This window comes from Cadophora gregata (genome assembly GCF_030347475.1).
Source record: "Cadophora gregata isolate MNR1 chromosome Unknown scaffold_12, whole genome shotgun sequence".
Taxonomy (NCBI): Eukaryota; Fungi; Ascomycota; class Leotiomycetes; order Helotiales; family Ploettnerulaceae; genus Cadophora; species Cadophora gregata.
In genome coordinates, this window is record NW_026695935.1 from 400,590 (window position 1) to 418,793 (window position 18,204).

At 47.3% G+C, this 18,204-nt stretch overlaps 11 protein-coding genes across 11 annotated transcripts; 5 read left to right on the plus strand and 6 right to left on the minus strand.

Annotated features, from left to right (window-relative positions):
* Nucleotides 1–79: 79 nt before the first annotated feature.
* ONS95_002971 (uncharacterized protein) lies at nt 80–2,275 on the plus strand. Its single transcript, XM_058496254.1, has 3 exons — nt 80–958; nt 1,026–1,340; nt 1,394–2,275. Exons 1-3 carry the CDS (start codon nt 359–361, stop codon nt 2,126–2,128), a joined length of 1,650 nt encoding a protein of 549 aa, XP_058353505.1. The 5' UTR covers nt 80–358; the 3' UTR covers nt 2,129–2,275.
* A 232-nt stretch (nt 2,276–2,507) lies between these two features.
* ONS95_002972 (uncharacterized protein) lies at nt 2,508–3,602 on the plus strand. Its single transcript, XM_058496255.1, has 2 exons — nt 2,508–3,126; nt 3,197–3,602. The coding sequence occupies exons 1-2, from the start codon at nt 2,666–2,668 to the stop codon at nt 3,543–3,545; spliced, it is 810 nt and encodes a 269-aa protein (XP_058353506.1). The 5' UTR covers nt 2,508–2,665; the 3' UTR covers nt 3,546–3,602.
* A 177-nt stretch (nt 3,603–3,779) lies between these two features.
* On the plus strand, nt 3,780–4,733 carry ONS95_002973 (uncharacterized protein; the record flags this gene model as incomplete). The annotated part of the gene is made up of 1 exon (XM_058496256.1): nt 3,780–4,733. The coding sequence occupies one exon, from the start codon at nt 3,780–3,782 to the stop codon at nt 4,731–4,733; it is 954 nt and encodes a 317-aa protein (XP_058353507.1).
* Nucleotides 4,734–4,888: 155 nt separating this feature from the next.
* Nucleotides 4,889–5,736, minus strand: ONS95_002974 (uncharacterized protein; the record flags this gene model as incomplete). The annotated part of the gene is made up of 2 exons (XM_058496257.1): nt 4,889–5,406; nt 5,505–5,736. 2 exons carry the CDS (start codon nt 5,734–5,736, stop codon nt 4,889–4,891), a joined length of 750 nt encoding a protein of 249 aa, XP_058353508.1.
* Nucleotides 5,737–6,526: 790 nt separating this feature from the next.
* ONS95_002975 (uncharacterized protein) lies at nt 6,527–9,026 on the minus strand. Its single transcript, XM_058496258.1, has 3 exons — nt 8,834–9,026; nt 8,482–8,780; nt 6,527–8,416 (listed from the first exon to the last, which is right to left on the minus strand). Exons 1-3 carry the CDS (start codon nt 8,935–8,937, stop codon nt 6,663–6,665), a joined length of 2,157 nt encoding a protein of 718 aa, XP_058353509.1. The 5' UTR covers nt 8,938–9,026; the 3' UTR covers nt 6,527–6,662.
* A 321-nt stretch (nt 9,027–9,347) lies between these two features.
* ONS95_002976 (uncharacterized protein) lies at nt 9,348–10,536 on the plus strand. Its single transcript, XM_058496259.1, has 3 exons — nt 9,348–9,851; nt 9,907–10,409; nt 10,459–10,536. The coding sequence occupies exons 1-3, from the start codon at nt 9,452–9,454 to the stop codon at nt 10,504–10,506; spliced, it is 951 nt and encodes a 316-aa protein (XP_058353510.1). The 5' UTR covers nt 9,348–9,451; the 3' UTR covers nt 10,507–10,536.
* ONS95_002977 (uncharacterized protein) lies at nt 10,532–13,626 on the minus strand. Its single transcript, XM_058496260.1, has 3 exons — nt 13,455–13,626; nt 11,393–13,297; nt 10,532–11,274 (listed from the first exon to the last, which is right to left on the minus strand). Exons 1-3 carry the CDS (start codon nt 13,546–13,548, stop codon nt 10,586–10,588), a joined length of 2,688 nt encoding a protein of 895 aa, XP_058353511.1. The 5' UTR covers nt 13,549–13,626; the 3' UTR covers nt 10,532–10,585.
* A 266-nt stretch (nt 13,627–13,892) lies between these two features.
* Nucleotides 13,893–14,564, minus strand: ONS95_002978 (uncharacterized protein; the record flags this gene model as incomplete). Its single annotated transcript, XM_058496261.1, has 1 exon — nt 13,893–14,564. The coding sequence occupies one exon, from the start codon at nt 14,562–14,564 to the stop codon at nt 13,893–13,895; it is 672 nt and encodes a 223-aa protein (XP_058353512.1).
* A 46-nt stretch (nt 14,565–14,610) lies between these two features.
* Nucleotides 14,611–14,843, plus strand: ONS95_002979 (uncharacterized protein; the record flags this gene model as incomplete). Its single annotated transcript, XM_058496262.1, has 2 exons — nt 14,611–14,692; nt 14,743–14,843. The coding sequence occupies 2 exons, from the start codon at nt 14,611–14,613 to the stop codon at nt 14,841–14,843; spliced, it is 183 nt and encodes a 60-aa protein (XP_058353513.1).
* Nucleotides 14,844–14,868: 25 nt separating this feature from the next.
* Nucleotides 14,869–15,524, minus strand: ONS95_002980 (uncharacterized protein; the record flags this gene model as incomplete). Its single annotated transcript, XM_058496263.1, has 3 exons — nt 14,869–14,881; nt 14,930–15,174; nt 15,225–15,524. The coding sequence occupies 3 exons, from the start codon at nt 15,522–15,524 to the stop codon at nt 14,869–14,871; spliced, it is 558 nt and encodes a 185-aa protein (XP_058353514.1).
* Nucleotides 15,525–16,988: 1,464 nt separating this feature from the next.
* On the minus strand, nt 16,989–18,074 carry ONS95_002981 (uncharacterized protein; the record flags this gene model as incomplete). The annotated part of the gene is made up of 2 exons (XM_058496264.1): nt 16,989–17,762; nt 17,979–18,074. The coding sequence occupies 2 exons, from the start codon at nt 18,072–18,074 to the stop codon at nt 16,989–16,991; spliced, it is 870 nt and encodes a 289-aa protein (XP_058353515.1).
* Between the last annotated feature and the right edge of the window lie 130 nt (nt 18,075–18,204).

The following is an 18,204-nucleotide window of genomic DNA, read 5'->3' on the forward strand; positions in this document are numbered from 1 at the left end:
TTATCCACCTTTCCTCGCTAAAGTTGATTAACTTACCCCGCACCAACCCCACCATCAGAGCTTTGCGGGGTTGGGGTAATCATTTCCTACCAACAGCAATCCTCCAGAAGGTTTGACTCCCCAAGTTTGGTTAATAGAGCCTTGGTAAGCCACTGCTCGAATGCTGTGGACCCAGAAACAATTCCAGGGTAGCTTCCTAGCGATTTGTAGAAATAAAACTCCAGCAATCCAGTAAGACAGACCAGTTTGACCCCACCACATTTCTACAGTCCCTGTGCATCTGTCTTCGAGATACCAACAACTTCGAACACTACCCAATGCTCTCGTCGCCTCCCTAGAGTAAACACATATCACAACGATGGCCCTATCCCAGCTTCTCGATCTCCGCCTCTCATTCTATCTGGGTTTCCTAACCTGTTTCTGCGCAATCATAATCTATCAGATCCGTTCCCGTCAAGTTCCCAAAGGTCTCCGTCGGCCTCCCGGTCCCAGAGGACTTCCTCTCGTCGGAAACACACTTCAATTGGGTCCGCAGCCACAAAAGATATTAAAAGCATGGGCAGACAAATATGGCGAAATCATGCAGGTACAAATCGGATGGGAGAATTGGGTGTACCTGAATTCTCCTGAGGCCGTCAAAGAGATCATCGACAAACAGAGTGCTGTCACTTCTGGTCGCGCACCAATGCCCGTTGGAAACGGCATAATCAGCGGTGGCATGCGGTTCCTGCTCATGGGATATACTCCAACGTGGAGAAAACTCAGAGCAATTGTGCATAAGCTTCTCACGCATAAAGTCTCAGATTTGTACAGACCATCACAGGAGTTCGAAGCAAAGCAACTGCTGTTCGACTTGTTGACAGAGAACACAAATCAGGAGGACTTTTATATGCACATCAGACGGTACTCAACTTCAGTTGTCCTGACGTCAACATACGGGCGAAGAGTTCCAAAATGGGTGCGCATCCTATTTCCTACCTTGTACATCAAAAGTTGTGACGCGAGAATTAATGATTACCATTCAGGACTGCGAAGATGTCAGAGAAATCTACGGTCTTATGAAAGAATTTTCCGATAGCACTGCACCAGGAGCTTTCTTAGCCGACTTGATTCCCCCTCTTGCAAAACTCCCTGTGTTTCTTCAATGGTGGAGACCAAGAGCTTTGAAATACAAGCAGCGACAAGTCAAGATCTGGACCAAGCTCTGGAATAATTTGATGGTACAAATTGATACGAAGTCGGCTCCCGAGTGCTTTGTGAAGCAGTTTGCGGAGACGGATTACAAGAAACAAGACATTGGTGAAGTCCAGGCCGCGTTCGTGGCTGGAACAATGATCGAGGTATGCTCTAACGACGAACTTGAAACTTTCCAACTTTCTAAAACTCGAACTAGGCTGGATCAGAGACTACTTCATCTTCTCTCAATACCGCGATACTGTACCTCGCGGCAAATCCCAACGTCCAAGAGCGAGCCCACGCCGAACTTGACAAAGTAGTCGAGTCTTCGTCCTCACCATCTTTCGAGCACGAAGCTGACCTTCCTTACATCCGCACAATGGTCAAAGAAATTCTACGAATTCGACCAGTCACGAACATCGGAACTCCACACTACACTACAGCTGATGTCATCTACAAAGATTTCTACATCCCCAAAGGCACAATAGTCAGCATCCACCAATACGCGCTTCACATGGACGCTTCTCGATACGAAGATCCATACGCCTTCAAACCCGAACGATACCTTAACCACCCATACAAAGCAGGAGCATACGCCAGCCATCCCGATCCTTATGCACGAGATCATTTTGATTTCGGTGGCGGTAGGAGAATCTGTCCTGGTATGCACCTTGCCGAAAACAGCCTCTATATTACACTGGCGAAGATTCTTTGGGCGTTTAAGATTGAGCCGGGTATGAATCCTGATGGGTCGGTGCAAATTGTGGATACTTCGGATGATGCATATGAATTGGGGGCTAATACTTTGCCAAAACCTTTCAAGGCGCGCTTCATTCCTAGAGATGAGCAGAGAGCGAGAGTTGTGCGTGAGGAGTGGGAGAAGGCTCAGCGGGATGGTTTCTACTTGAGAAACACGAAGGTTGATGCGAATGGGATGGTTACGGGATCCTAAATCATGGGTCTTCTGGGCAACTTACACTCTTTGGCTCCAGTATTTGACATTGAATTGTTGACTAATCGTGGTAGCATCTCCCACAACTGTTGTGCCAACATTTACACTCCATAAGCAGTAGATGTGGATACCTGTGATCAGTCTTGGCTCTTGCAAGTTTGGATATCGGACACATGCAGCCGATTTTAGCATTCAAAGTTATCTACCCCACAGCTGGGGCGAGGAAGTCAGTGGAGGTGGTGGGGTAAATCATTTGGACTTTACCCCGCTACCCCGCCTCAATAAATAGTGCTCGCTAAGAGAAAAGGGGGTTGTCCGGCGCATACGGAGGACGGGGATGTATGCAATATTCGCAGCATATTTCTCACTGATGGAGTAGGCTGTATTGTTGGTCTGCTACTTTCATATGATTACTAACCTGGAGCACCGTTTTCGTTGCTCCTCATCGACATCCCATACCCTAATTGAACAATTTTGACAGTTCAAATTTCCATCACCACTAAATTTCTATCTGGCACATTTCGAACTTAACACATCATGTATAAGCCCGTTGCAATCATCACAGGCGCAGCATCTGGCATCGGCCTCGCCTTAACCAAACACCTCATCGCCAAAGACTGGCTCGTCGTAATGGCCGACATCAACAGCAAGCTCGGCACAGAAGTCTCATCTTCACTTGGCAACTCGGTCCTCTTCGTGGCAACAAACGTCTCTATCTACTCAGAACAAGCCAAAATGTTCTCCAAAGCATTTGAATGGGGTGGTGGACGATTAGATTTTTTTGCAGCTAATGCTGGGATCGCGGGAACTCAGGACTTTTATCAGCAGAACGAGAATTTGGATGAGACTGGTGTGCCGAAAGAGATGGACCTGACGACGCTGAAGGTTGATTTGGATGCTGTTGTGCAAGGTGTTTGGCTGTTTAAGCATTATGCGAGGAGTAATAAGGGGCAGAAGGGTGGGAAGGTGGTCATTACTTCATCGATGGCAGGACTGTAGTGAGTATCCAATTTTGTATCTTTTTCACCCTTAAAAGTTTTGAAGTATTTGCTGATTAGTTCTCAAAAGTCCAATGGAATCCGACCCTCTCTACACAGCAGCTAAGCATGCGCTCGTAGGCTTCACACGAGCCACAGGAGCTCGATTCCATCGCGAAGGCATCACTGTCAATTGCATCTGTCCGGCATTTGTCCCGACTGGTTTGGCACCAGAAGAGGTGCTTGCAAAATTTCCAAAAGAGCATATAACGCCAATGAGTACACTTATTCGAGCATACGACATGTTTTTGGACGATTCAAGTTTATCTGGCAAGGTTGCTGAGACGAGCCTGGATCAGGTGCATTTCCAAGAACCTCCAGAATTCTCTAGTGAGTCTAACCGATGGTTGGCAACGGCGACGAAGGAGCTTTGGGAGTGAGTGAAACAGATGTAGTATAATCACAAAAATCATGAATGAGATATATTGATAATTTTGAGTATTATCTTGATTTTGCCCTCATCATCGAGATTGTTGTCACTGGAAAGGCGTTGCTGGTAAGCGAGACGTGGATCACTGACGTAATTGCTTGGTTCTTGGAAATACGTACAAATTCTCACAGCAACCGCAGATATTTTACAAATCCAGAATACAACCTCTTCTGCACTCAAAATCATGGAACTGCCTTTATCTTTCAGGTTCCAGAATTGGGACATCCGATACAACATTCTGGAATCGAACGAGTCCTTCGAAACCTCTCGCCAAGCAAAATGCGTTGTCTTCGTTCACGGCACACCCTGGTCATCGATTGTCTTCAAGCCTATCATTGAGGTTCTTCTCGCAAGAGAATCATATAAAATCCTCGTATATGACCTCCCAGGCTATGGACAATCTCAAAAATTCGATTCGAATCATACTAACAACGATTCCGAGAACAGCTTTCTTGGCGACACATCCGTGAGGTTCCAAGCCCTTGCTCTATCAGAGCTTCTCAAGCACGTACAGCTAGACGACAAATCATGCAATCCAGCACCAGCAGTGATAGCCCACGACATAGCTGGAACAATAGTCTTGCGCGCTCATCTCTTGCATGACTGCGACTTTGACACCATGATGCTCGTCGACGCCAATTGTGTCTTACCCTGGGGAGATGGCTTCTACAAGCTGGCTCGCTCGGAAGCAAAGACATTCTTGCAGCTACCGCCAGGTATACTCGAAGCAGTCGTTCGAGCCGTGACTAGAAGTGCGGTTCATGATCCCAGAGTTTTGCTTGCGGGGTGGGAAGATTCCCTCGCAAAACCTTGGATCGAAGGCGATGGTGAAGGACAGCGGAGCTTTCTGAGACAAATCGCTCAGGCGAATGATGTCGATGTGGCGGAGATGCTGGATGCTGATTTGTATGGCCGAATGAGATGTGATGTGAAGGTTGTTTGGGGTGAGCAGGATCAGTGGATCCCGCGAGAGAAAGTTGAGGATTTGATAGAGAGGTTGGGAGGCAGATTTAAGGAGAAGGCGTTCATTCCGAATGCAGGTCATTTGGTTATGTTGGATCAGCCTGGAAGGTTTGCGATTGAAGTGTTTGATTGGCTGACGAGGTTTGGCTCGACGAAGAGTCTTGTTCAATCTTGAGCTGGATCGGGAACTTTGTCGTAAGTAGAAAATGAGAGCTCTCTTCCGCCGGTTGAGCTGAGATCGCTCAGGTTGGACCTCAATCACTCTTCTTCCCTGAAACGCAGGCAGGTCGTTAAATAGTGAAATTTTCCGTGTATCGCCCTACACAGGTACTACGGCATTTGATAAACCGGCTCGCCCCCAATTTGTGCAACGTGCGGCTCATGATCCTCCTTCTTCGGCAAAAATTGACCTGCCTCGGCTGCCATGCCACGTTGCTCAACCCTCCTCCTACATTCCTTGCCCGTCACAATCCAATCTTTCTTCAGTGCCAGAAAAAAGAGCGCTCCCAACAACAATGCCATACCAATCGCCGCGCCAGCAATACCCCCAGCAAGCGCACCAGTCGAGTATCCACCACCACTGCTAGCCTTCGCCGCCGACCCAGACCCAGACCCAGACCCTGAACTTTTACCTGGTTGAATGCTTGTATCACAAGACATGTTCGCTGTCAGGCCGCCGTCTTGTTCGTTGAAAATGGAGAAGAAACCGGAGTAGAAAGCTTGGCCGTTCGTGCGGAACTCGATGGTGTAGTTGCAGCCGCTGGTGGGAGCGTTGCTGCGGAATAGGGCACGGAGGTAGGTGTCATCTCTCGCGCGCCAGGAATAGGAGCCATTATTCGGAGTGGATGCTGTTGAGATATTTGAGTTAGTGACGAGTCAGAGTAGAGACTAAATTGAACTGAGCGAAGACTGAAGGGTGAAGGTAACGGTGAAATGAGCTTCCTACCAGTAATGATGTGTGCTAGAGTCAGGTTCTGTGCCTCTCCTTGCTGGAGAGTAATTGTAACATTGCGGTCTCCATTCGAAGTCCATAATATATCCCAATTGGTGTTTGTGACAATGGTGTCTCCTGCTCTTGGTGATACTGGCACCACTGCATCGGCTCGACGCCATATTGAGGATGTGCTGGCTATTGGCGCGATTGCAGCCATTAGAATCAGAGCTTTGAGGAGGTACATCCTGGATTGGTTCCTTCAATTGGGTCGGACGATTTTATTACTTCTGAGCAGTTCAATTGCCGAAACCGAGGAGTGGGTGCGCTGCAGATGTCCCTTGGGTAGCCTTCACTCTCACTTCGAATTCGCGAACATCACATGCCAAGGCTGAGGTCAGAGAAGAGGGATTTCAACAAGAGCGGTGCCTACTATCTATATTTCCAGTGACAAAAGTAGCGAGGGAAGGCTGCGAGATGACCCGTCTTGGAAAACACAATAGCGCGACTGTAGCCCTGTGTGGCGTCCACAGCCCCAACTTGCCAAGGCGATCCTTCGTTTTAGCAATCAACACTCTGTTCGCAGATTGGAGGAAACTGAACCATGATGTCTTTCTAGTTGCTTGAAAGCGAATCATGCATGTCAACAAAGTCTTGTCGTTATTTAAAGCTTCTTGTGCAGATAATCCATGGAATGTACAATGCTTGGCGCAATTCCCCTGGTTGAAAGGTCTTCTTACACGCGGTTTCGCTCTTAAAGGAAGAAAATTTCCGCAATAAAGTCAAGGTTTATCTGATGCTCAAATGCTCGACAAGATTGAGGTAATATATAAGAACTACAAACATCTCTGACTTATAATCTGTGATAGTGTTACTGGACAGATAGTCATCATTCTGCATGCTCGCTAGGAATATCGTAGCCATTCGAAACAAGAAGTGAGATCGTTGGAGATATTAAATGGAGCTGGTCTTCCTGTGGGTAACAATTTTTAGAGCAGTCTTGCAAGTCGTTTGAGCTTATTTACAGTCAGAAGTTCGTCTACATGTGCCCCTGAAATTAGCGAGAGTGGAGGCGCCTTGCGTTCGATCGAGCTGATGGCCAGAACCCAGTTCAACGTCACAGCATTTTTGTTCTGCCGGGTACAACTCATTGTCATTAGACGTAGGAAATTGCTAGACAATCCTAACAAATCGATCATCCCATCCATCATCAGCCATCCCCTCTTCACAAGGTACCTCAGCCATCCCCCGTCGTCTATATTCTCCTTCGTTGCCAGTGGATTCCAAAATTAACGCGTATGCGATAGCAAGCTTCTCGTATTCAGGCCAAAACCCGGGGTAAAGATCGTCGTCTTTGTATCCCGATACACGATATATCTGAAGAAATGAAATGTCCTCCTCGAACTTTCCTTGGTTCTTGCTGGTCCAGTCGTCCGGCCAATGCTCATGGTAATCAAGTTTACAAAGTATATGTGGAGAGTCCGTCATAGGTTCTGCGTAGTGTCTCCTTTTTATCAAATCGCTAAGATCGAACAGCTGACCCTTCATATAGATGAATGGTCTTGAATGCCGAGAAAGCCAATCGGTTGCGGTTTGAAACTTTCCTTCGATGGTTATTGTTCCCGATTTGACCAATCCGTAGACATCACCGTGCGATCCATCAAGATTGATTGCCTTTATCAAAGCTTTGCTGTGGATGGAGGCCGGGGAGGCCGTGATTAATCCTTTCGTCATTGAGCGTGGCCCAGTGCAGTCATCGTACGGCAGATTGACTCTGCTGCGTCTGGGGACAAAAACACTTGCCCAGCTCCAGGAAGGACACTCGATATTCTCGCGTTTTTGGCCAACACCGTTTGAAGTCCACAGTAATCCTACGTGGATATATTCTTTCCACAGTCCAGCTATATAATGATATCCAGTACGTTTCTCGATTTGCTGAGCAATTCCAAACAAGGCAGGCAATCTATCTTGCTCCACACTGAGACTCCTCTCGACATACTCATTCACAATCAGATACCAGTGATCTAGAGCTTTTCTAGACGGAGTATAGCCAAGGTTGGCTGCTAATGGCAGATTCTCAGTCTCCAGTCGAGCGGCTTGGTCAGGAGGCAGCAGAAAGGATTGCTTTAGAGGGGCACCCCAATAATAACCACGGCCATCTTGATTGTTTGGTGCACTTCTCTCACCTTCACTTTTTGTTTCTGTTTGGCATTGCCACAAAAGCTGATCAGCAGCAAAATAGATAGTGCGGGCAGAAAGGAGGTCCTCCTGGAGTGTCCACCCTCTGTCTTGAATGGGTCCGCGGGGATATACATTCAGTGCAGGCCTAAAATACACCACTCCTCCTGTCCTCCGGGACAAACTTTTGTAGGGAACAGGCACGCTAATAGCCGGCCGTTCTCTTCTAAGTATGATGCCCGTATCAGAGTCTGCAGCCACGTCCGCTGCAATTGTGACTGCAGCGAATTGGTAAATGTTTCCCATGAGCGGAAGGTGACCTCGCCAATCCGACTCCAAGTCCTGGATAATACAAAGAGCATCTACCCACAAGTACCGATAGCCAAGCTCTCTCGTAATCGTGATCGCGTCTCGGAAGTTAGCAGGGAGATGAGACAAGGGTAGGCCTTCCAACCTCATGTCAATGTTTGAGCGCAGAGTGGCTGAAGAGATGCCACCTCCCCAGCAGTGAGACAAAGCTACCCAAGGATCTCTCAAAGTGTCATCGATGATAAGTCGTGGATCCTCAGATCCATCGGTGGCGCCGACATCAATGACCCGCGGCGGAAAAACTTTTGATGAATAACGACATCGCGGATGGAACGCAATGCAGTCTTGAATCCACGTTTTGGCCTTGGCGTAGGATCTCGATGACAACTCAGACTCCACTGGCTCTCCTCTAATGAAACCGGATCTGGAAGCTGGATCATCTGAACATGTTAGCCTTTACGATAATATATATACCACGTTGGAGAGATGTTGAAGAGCAATATACCTGGATAGGCGTAAATGTCCAAGCTGGTACTGTAACTTAGTATGCCTGGAGCATAGCCGGGGTTACTCTGATAGAAAAGTATCTTCGAGGTATCATGGCACTGGGGACCATTTCGACCATCCAGGCCACGTGCATAAATCGGACCTGTATTGAGCTCGAAGGTTGTCTCGTTTCCACACAAGGAGAGCCCCTTTTCTCCAACAAGCAAGTGGCATAGTTCACAGCCTGTTTTTGCAGCCTGTTCCAGGCTGGAGACTGATACATGGTGACGGTAACCTTTGGCTTGCGGGCCGTCTCTTCTGAAGGACCAAGAAATCAGCAAGTATAGGATAAGGCTACAGGGCGTCCTCACTTGTGAACCTCATCAACGTCAATTACTCCGGGGTGATAGAAGGGCTCAGCAACAAAGAGTTCATCGATCGATTCACCCAGGCCAATACACGCGTTACAGAGCATGTTTTTGATATCGTTTCTGAATTCTGAGGCAAGGCGAGGTGGTGTGATAGGGATATGGAGGAAGTGGATTGTTGCTGCCTTTAATTACATGTCCGCTGAATCATGCGCTTGCTTGTTACACAGCTAGCCTATTACAGCCACCATCCAACCGTCACACTTGATGCAGAACTCCTCAAGCGCATCGCTAGTAATTATAAGCTATAAGACGAACAATAATAGAGAAAAAAAAAATCAACATGATTATAAACATTCAACATCGTCTCAAACCGGCTGCCCCCCTATTTAGCCGAACCCGGGGTTACTGTACAAAGTTACTTGTAACCTTAAATACCCCGCTACGGCACTTGTTTGTCAACGACATATTCATCAATTTAAACGATCGACTTCAGCCCACTCAGTCCTTTCAACTCGTAAAAAATCTAAACATCGTTCATTACATACCATATCTTGAAATTCCCCAGCAATTACAAACAGCATATCATCGATCCCTAAACGAACCAAAACCAAAACCACGATGCCATCCACCCCACCTTTCACCTCCCTTCCGATCCAGCCGTCTGGCCCTCGAGGTAATGCCTGGGGACTCTTTGGCATCAAGGATGAACTCGGGATGCTCAATCGTCTCACCCCAGAAACAACTCTGTCAGCAACAAAAGAAATAGAACACGGTATTCGAATTGCTACTGACTGGCCAATGAACATGCCCAAAGTGCCCTGCTTCGGCCGCCAGAAGTTCCACCAACACATCTTCCATAAAGTCCCCAGAACAGTCAACGACGATATTCTTACGCTCAATACACAGTCTAGTACGCAATGGGATGGCTTCAGACATTTTGGGTATCAGGATCATAAGGTGTATTTCAATGGGTGTGAGCAAGAGGAAGTGATGAACTCGGAGAGGAATGGAATTCATGGTGAGGACTTCTTCACAACCCTTCTATGCACAGATCATTAATATTTTACTTTAAGTTTGGGTCCAAAATGGCGGCGTAGTGGGACGCGGTATTCTTCTCGACTACGCAGCATGGGCAAAATCCCAAGGCATCACTCCAGCTCTTCTCTCAACCACCGAGATCACCGTCAGCGAACTAGACGCCATCGCCGCATTTCAAAATGTCACATTCCAGCCTGGTGATATACTGTTCATCCACAGCGGCTTCGTGAAATCACTCGAGCGTCTCCCCGAAGAAGAAGCGTCCGCTTATGCAGCCATCAACCCTCCTCCTGCCATCGGCGTCAAGTCGTGTGAAGAGAGTTTGAAATGGATCTGGGAGAAGGAGTTTGCTGCTGTGGCGGGCGACATGCCTGCTTTTGAAGCGCTGCCGTTCCAGAGTAAGACACATTGGATGCATGAGTGGCTTTTGGCGGGGTGGGGAATGCCGATTGGAGAGTTTTTTGATTTGGAGAAGTTAGCGGAAGAATGTGGCAGGTTGAAGAAGTGGACTTTCTTCTTTAGTAGTGTGCCTCTAAATGTAAGTTTGGTCGTTTGTAAAAATGCAGGAGAGTGCTGACTTCATTCAGGTTCCGGGAGGAGTTGCTAGTCCGCCGAATGGTGTGGCTATCTTGTGAAATGTGGAATTGATGATGTGTTTCTTATTTTCAAAGAAATAGATTTGTTGGATAGCTATTGATCTTTCTCCTTCGGGATTCAGACTACCTTGACCTTTAGCTCCGGGAATTCTAGCTTCTCTGGCTCTAACCCATGACAATAACATTCTCCGACCAAGTTATATCGTTTCTCCAACTCACCATCCGTTTCCCTCAACACAATCGAAACTTTCACCCCCTTCACAGCAAACACCCTGTCCCCGATTCTCGCTCCTGGCGGACACAATCCTATCCACCCATCTTCCGCCACAAACATTCTTCTCCCCCCACAATGCCCCTCAATCTTTTGCGTCATATTATCCATCTGCTGCAGAATGTCAAACACACCATCACGCTCTTTGTCAGTTCGTGTTTCTGGTAGTAAGCGAAAATTCTCCAACTGTTCGGCCCAGGAAGTCAGATTATCTTTGCGGCCGGTATTCAATGAATTGTGGAAAGCTTCGATGAGTGATTGACAGTCGGCGTGGGCATATGGATCGCTTGTGTAGTTGGACGTTTTTAGGAATTCTTTGCAGTTTGAGTAGTTCTGATAGAGGTGGTGCATCTCGTCCACGACACCGTTGCTTTCGGTGACTGGCGTGTTGAACAGTGATGGTCCAACTTCTGTGACGGTAGTGACGAAGGTTCCAGTAATCAGGAGCGTGTTGTCATCGCTGATCGTAATATCAGATTTTGGTTCATCGCTGTTGCCCATCTGGACTTTCCAGCGGTAATCAAATGAGTCTTCAACTTTGCAGCAAGTCAGCGATTGTCTCTCCTTCGCCAACCACACAGCCTCCCGTAGCCGGCATAAATATTCTTGTTAAGGAACTCGTCAAAGGAAATTCATCTGAATCAAAAGACTTACTCGGATGCTTAATACGATCATACTTTGGTGCATTCGTCCAATCCGGTACCCACGAAGGAAGGTCGAGCGTTCCCTCTTCCCGACCCGTACGATTCCCAATTCCCGCTAGCCCAAACAACAGTCCCATTGATTTCTTGTCGATAAGTTCCTTCGCAGCAGCCATATACACACTCTCTACACTTGCCTGATAATCGACAGTCAAAGCACTCTTCTTTCCACACAACGACATTAATCCATAAACCTGATCCCTCGGATTCGTCGCTTTGAAATACGTACTTTCCGCCAAAACATGCGTAATCGTGACTTCCTTCGCAAACCCATACTTCTCACTCGGCCATAAATTCTCTCTCAGCTTATCTATCCGCATGATATTATACAAGCTCGAATGCTCTGCATGCCTAATCTGCACGTTATGAAACCACTCAAGCCATAGACGGAAATGCCTCAAGTTATGGATCATTGTGACGGCTGACGCCATGATTCGCCAATCGATGGTTTCATCGCCATATCGGACTTGGACGTGTGGTGAGAGTGCGACTTCTTGGACGACCCAAACGCGGGCGAACCAGGGGTGTTGAAGGAAGGTGATGAGTGCTTGCCACTGGCGGGATTTGGTGGAGGGCGAGAGGAAGGCTTCGTAGAGTTCGTACATAGTTTTTCCACTGCTACGGAGGGGATATTTAAGTATGTTGAATTCGTTGAACGTTGAAATTGTGAGGCGAGCGGTTTCGAAATGATTGCGTGTCTGGTCATCTGGTGGAACGATGCCGTCGAATTGGTAGGGGAGGATACCATCTTTTCTTGCGGCGATAGTGGATTCTGGTAATGGTGACTGCCCTAGGAATACAGTTGTGAAGAGTGCGTTTGAGTAGATCGTATCCATGATAGGTACTTGCTGCTCCTTTTCCTCTTCATTTTCTTGATCGATGCAAATTGCGTCTATCCAGAGCAGCTGTGGGAGAAATTGAGAGCTCAGTGTTGCCAAAACTTCATACACACTCTTCGTAACCATCATTCGGCACCCATCCACCATGATCTCCTCAGTCCTTTCAGGATTTCCCCACGTGTACGAAATTGCTTCGTAGAATAGAAGTCGCATGTATGGTCCATCAACCATGCTTCCCGAAACAGGGCGGAAGCCAAATCGTGGATGGAGGAGCAACAAGCGGATGTGGTCAGGCTTTTGAAGCTTCGAGTATTTGAACATGGGAGGATTTGGATTGCTGAAGCGGAAGAGTTCCCGGAACCAAATGAAGTAGATCGTTGCGTAGTGGATCGACTTGTTGATAAAAGGAGACGGTTCTTTCCAAGCATCAAACACCCATGTGGTCATCTGTAGGACGAGAAAGTTGGTCGAAATACGGCTCATAAGGTCTGGAGTGAAGTATTTATAAATCATGTGGCCCGCCCACCACCAGATATACAGTAGAGCTCTCGTATATTTATTGTCAAACTTTTGACAAGTTTTCGCCACGAGAAGCTCCATTGCGTAGTCCCGCCATCTGAACAAATTCCGATTCCACCTCACCAACCAGGCGATTTGTTGTTGCAAGAACAACTGATAAACTGGATGACCAAAGACCACGAACTCTAACAACATGTTAAAAGCAAGCCTACTCCAGAACCAAGTCGGTAGAAGGGCATCTCCGAGGTCATTGATAGCCGTGTAGATCAAAAACGATGCAATGTTAAGTGTCCAGTGTATGCCATCCACGTTGGTCTCTCCATAAGTTGCAGATCGAGATCGTGCAAGCTCGAACAGAATATGCGTGTACTGTTCTGATTGTAGATACCCACCACCAGATACAAATGCATACCAGTAGATAAGGAGAAGGATGTAGGAGATTCTAAAGAGAAATCCTTGGTAGTAGCGAATGGAAAGGACGGCACTAGCGAGACCGTACCCTACATCACAGCAGTCGCAGTCAGTATAAATCATTCTCTGCTTCTCACAAAAAAACCAGCCTCAAAACGGAGTAGAAGGCAACAAGAATCTTGCTTTCAAACGATATCGACATAACTGGCACGTCATTCAAACATTGCTCGATCAAACTGTACTTACAAGGTACAGAGCCGACACTCGCGATATCGCTCACGCTGACGCTTGAGATGTAACAGAGCAGGCCACCTCCACCGAGGAGGAGATAATGCCACATGATGGAATCTGATATTCACAAAAGAATTGATCAATGTCAAGTATATTCATGATGACAACTTGCATGTATGAGTTACACTTTCGAGTCATAGAATGAAGATGAAAGGTTCTCTGGGGCTGAAATGTGGCTTGCCTTGGCTTGCATCCGTACCGCCCTGGAAATAGACACCGAGAAGCGGATGTGGCACCTCGCCAATCATACACCACCCAAGCCGCCCTAAAGTTGAACAAAAGGGCAGAAGATTGATAAGGCAGAATCTCAAGGCTATTTCTATCTTCATAGCAATGCGACCGAATTTCAAAATGCAATCGTCCCTTTTACAATGTTCCTTCATCAACAGACCGTCAGGTTACATATCTGAATCCCATTCCTCGGGCCTCACCACTGACCTGTTCGGGACTCAACCCTTCCGCCTCAGCCCTCTCCAGTTTCTTATTCTCATGGATGTGAACCAATCTTAATACAAATGCCAAAGCAGCAACGATAAAACAAATTCCAGCCACGGCGGCACCACCAGCTAAATACCTCGGCCCATCAGACTTGGGATACATATACGATCCATATATGGACGCCGTATTGCCAATCATATTACAGATCGCAATGGAAGCAGAACGCTTCACATTTGGCCTGATGAAACTGTTCGCGACCCATGCCACGATGATTTGGTAAGCAGAAACTGCACCCATGGGCATGAGGAACATAGCGAAGAAGCGAGCACCAGTACCAGTTGCACTGATGACGATGATGTTTCCGATGAGAGAAACCATCATTAAGCACATTATATGAATTGATCGATCACCGGACTTGCCAGATGTCCAAGTCACGAAGAGCGAGACGAGGAATGTAGCGAACCATACTGGAGCCGTAAGAAGCAAGGTAGCGATTTTGCCGAAGCCGAGTGTATTGACGATGGTAGGGAAGAAGTATTGGAAGGTTTGGGAGAGAAGCGAGAGATGTTGGAAGATGATGAATATGTAGAGTCGGTAATCTTTGAGTGCAAGTTTCAGGCCGGACATGAGGCCTGTCGCTTTGGCGTCGTCGGATTCTTTTGCGTCATCGACCATGCGCCATTGTGCAAAATGCTGTTCTTCATCAGACAGCCATTTTGCTGTTGCAGGAAAGTCGGGTAAGACGAAGCTGAGGGGTCAGTTGACGTACAAATATGAGAAAGAGGAGACTGACATTGAAGTAAAGGCTACACCGATAGTGATGACTCCTTCAATGATGAAGAGCCATCTCCATCCAGTGATCCCATGCGCTCCATCAAGGTTACCCAAAATCCCAGCAGCAAGTAGCCCACCAAACATGTTCGCTAACGCATTACCAGAATAGACTATTTCATCAGCACAAGAACCAAAAAACGGACAGGAATAATTTACACCAAGATATCCGATGAGCCAACTCTTCTCGAGTGTACCATGAGCTCATGAGCATGATAGCGCCAGGGAAAAATGGCGCCTCAGTCACTCCGAGCATGATTCGACAAGCCAGCAGGCCCCCAAACGATTTAGTACCAGCCTGGGCAGCCGACACAATGCCCCAAAGCGTCATGACAAGTCCTAGATAGATAGACGGGCGCACTCGAGTAATAAGTAGATTGGACGGCAATTGCATCGTTAAATACCCCTGAACCTCATCAGCCAGAGCAGACTCAACAGAACAAAACTTCGACATACAACAAACAGTATACTTGTCGCAAGGTTGAAGTCTGTGCCTGTCATACCCAGATCCGCCTCGAGCGAACCGAGTCGAGCTTGGGCCAGATTCGAACGATCGAGAAAGTTGAGGAGATACATTAAGATTAAGAAGGGAAGAAGCCGAACGTCGACTTTGCGAAGTAGCTTTTTGTTCTGCATGACTTTCCATTGCAAATCTTTGGATGCGAATTCGACGTAGATTTGAAGAGTGGGATCTGTATGACCTTTTGTACCTTCGACCTCGTGGAGGGAGCCTTCTTTCTCCGGGACGGTGGCCATGTTGATTGACGAAACTCTGCTACGACACTGATTAATGTGCTTCTTCGGGTGAGAAGTGTTATTGGATTTGTTACAAAATATTTAGAAATATAGGAGGAGGTGTAGAAAGACTCGTCGAGTTCTTGAACTTTGATACAGTATGACGAAAGCCACTAGTAACATCATATGCGGGGACCCCGCCTCGGATTGACATGACGAGGATCGTCATGAACGCCCACTAGTGAAGGACCATCACCTAGGCACTCTTGCAAAACGGAACATGGCCGAGAATAACGGCATAAACACCGACACATCCTGACCTTCTGATGTGGCAGTCACTATTACATAAAGGAAGAGTCGAGAAAGAATATTGGGGGTGCTGTATAGTCCCCGCTTTGAAGGCTACCGTGTTCTCCGCTGGCGGTATCTATACAGCAGCTCTAACATATCAGACAACAGAACGGGAATACTACATCCGTTGCCCAGTCAGACGTCAGGCGGATCGAACCCGGGCCTGAGACCGCAGGTGTTACTGACAGCGGAGGCACTAAGGATGGCGTCCAAAGACTTATGTCTCATAAACAATTACAATTGCACCTCCATTCGCAGCCTAGGAAATCAAAGTTGTTAAGCTATCCCCCCTGGCCTCGATTCTTCCTTCTGTAGTTTTGTGAGAAGGGCCGAGCCGACTGGTCATGGTAATTGGCAGGATGCTGTATGCTTCTCCGCCTACTCGGGGTCAGCTCTGTCATGTCTATCCAATGGCAGCATTTCACTCCCCACGCTTGCTATCTTGCTCTCTGATAACCAACAGTATCGGACAGAATGACATGTGATCTAAGTCTGGTTGGAATATATAGTGGGAGTAAATCTCCTTCAAGCAAGAAAAAGAAAGAAATAAAACAACGGTCTCAATCAACGGCAAGCCTTCTAGCGTTCCTTCCATCACCTCATTCAGTCAAGTATATCAAAGAAATTACTCCCTTATTGTCCTCGTACATCCTAATTCTAACGAAATAAGGCTTCCTACAATCTGTAACCGGCAAATCCATACCCGCGTACGTAGTACCTGTCCTGTCCAGCTTTTGGAATGTCGCTGATCGAAGCCTGAGAAATATTAAAATTGCACCAACTCTCCGAAGCATATCATCACAGAATATGTCATCAGGACCTGTGAGGATGTAGGAACGGATCGATGCGCTGGTGTCAAAGACAATCACATGGCTCAAAGCACTGTCAACGGAGGAATTTGTCCTAAATGCTGAGGCTTGGGTGAGTTTGGCAAATTTATCTGCTTTATACCTAGCTAACAGATCAGATTCGGATATGAATGTTTGGATCGGGGACGTCAGTAATGGTGTTCTTGCTGCGCATGTCTGCCAAAGTTCACGGCGTTCTGCCTCTCTCGCCTCTTCTATTCTGGAAGAGAACAGCTAGTCTACCCAGTAATTTATAAGTCATCTTTGAAGGCGCGCTTCATTCGCTTTACTCCAAATGTTGAATCGTCTCCATAACCTTTCTCAAGTCTTCTATAATCTCCATTGCAGACTCAAAGCTCCCTGACCAGCACCCGTGGACAACGCCTTTCGGCAAATGAGTTCTTAAAGGAGGAAAGCGGCCAGAACTGTAACGACTTATGATTTCTAATTCGTCGTCATCATCCAAGGAGTTTAGTTCTGGAAATGGTTCGTGGCCTTCTATAATGTAATAGATCGCAGAACCCAGGGCAAAAATATCCGTCTTCTTGTCCGCGTAATTTGGATCGGAACGAGGCATAGATGATTTCACGTTCTCCGATGATCTTCCATCAAGAAGCACTCTTCCGCCAGGTGCTAAATACCTCCCCTGGAAGTCGGCAACTTTAATGTTGAGGGCATTATCGAGAAGTAAGTTGTTGACGTTGATATCACAGTGGAGGACGCTTGACGAGTGAATGTGAGCGATACCCTCAGCAGCTTGCAGTGACCAACTAAGCTTCTGTAGCATGGATGGGTCGTGAAGCTTGAGATACTGGGCCACTGATCCATTCGTGGCATATTCAAGACGGAGGCCATCGTAGGCATTGCCGCCCTTGAAGCTGATAATTCGAGGATGATGTCCGAGGATGGTGTAGATCTGTGCTTCAATAGCAAGGTTCTCTTGTGCTTCAATATCGGGAGTCTGCTTTTTATGCAAGTATTTCTGTTTCGTGATCGATGCGGCCAATACAGTAGTCGAATGACGTGGCAAGAATTTCTGTGACCCCTGGCCGGCAGTGGGCTGTGAACTCAATTGGAGTATCCACGGTCATCGTGAGGGAAAGGCGAATTGGCCCGTGATGATCAAAGACTTGGTAATATCAGCTCATATGTGGGTAAAACAACTGCATGGGTGGATGGATTTCGGATTTTTCAATCTGGTTCCAACAGCCTTGTCAGCCGTAAAGCAGTTGTGCGACCGCTTCGAGTCAAGTGGAAGTGGGGCAGCGTGCCGTACCTTATTTCTATCTTCAAGCGATCTTTTCTCTCCGTTCCCACTCATCTCCATCCAATGGATTCTCTGCTCCAATTCTAGGTATCCAGGATATGGCATGTCCTTTACACCCAGACTAAATTCCTATGGCTGCGGGTGTCGGGTTAGACGCAGCCGCGTCCAATCGAGCCCAATGCGTGGTGGCCCACTGTATTATTTCGCATGGTCCTGTTACGACAATCTCTGAAAG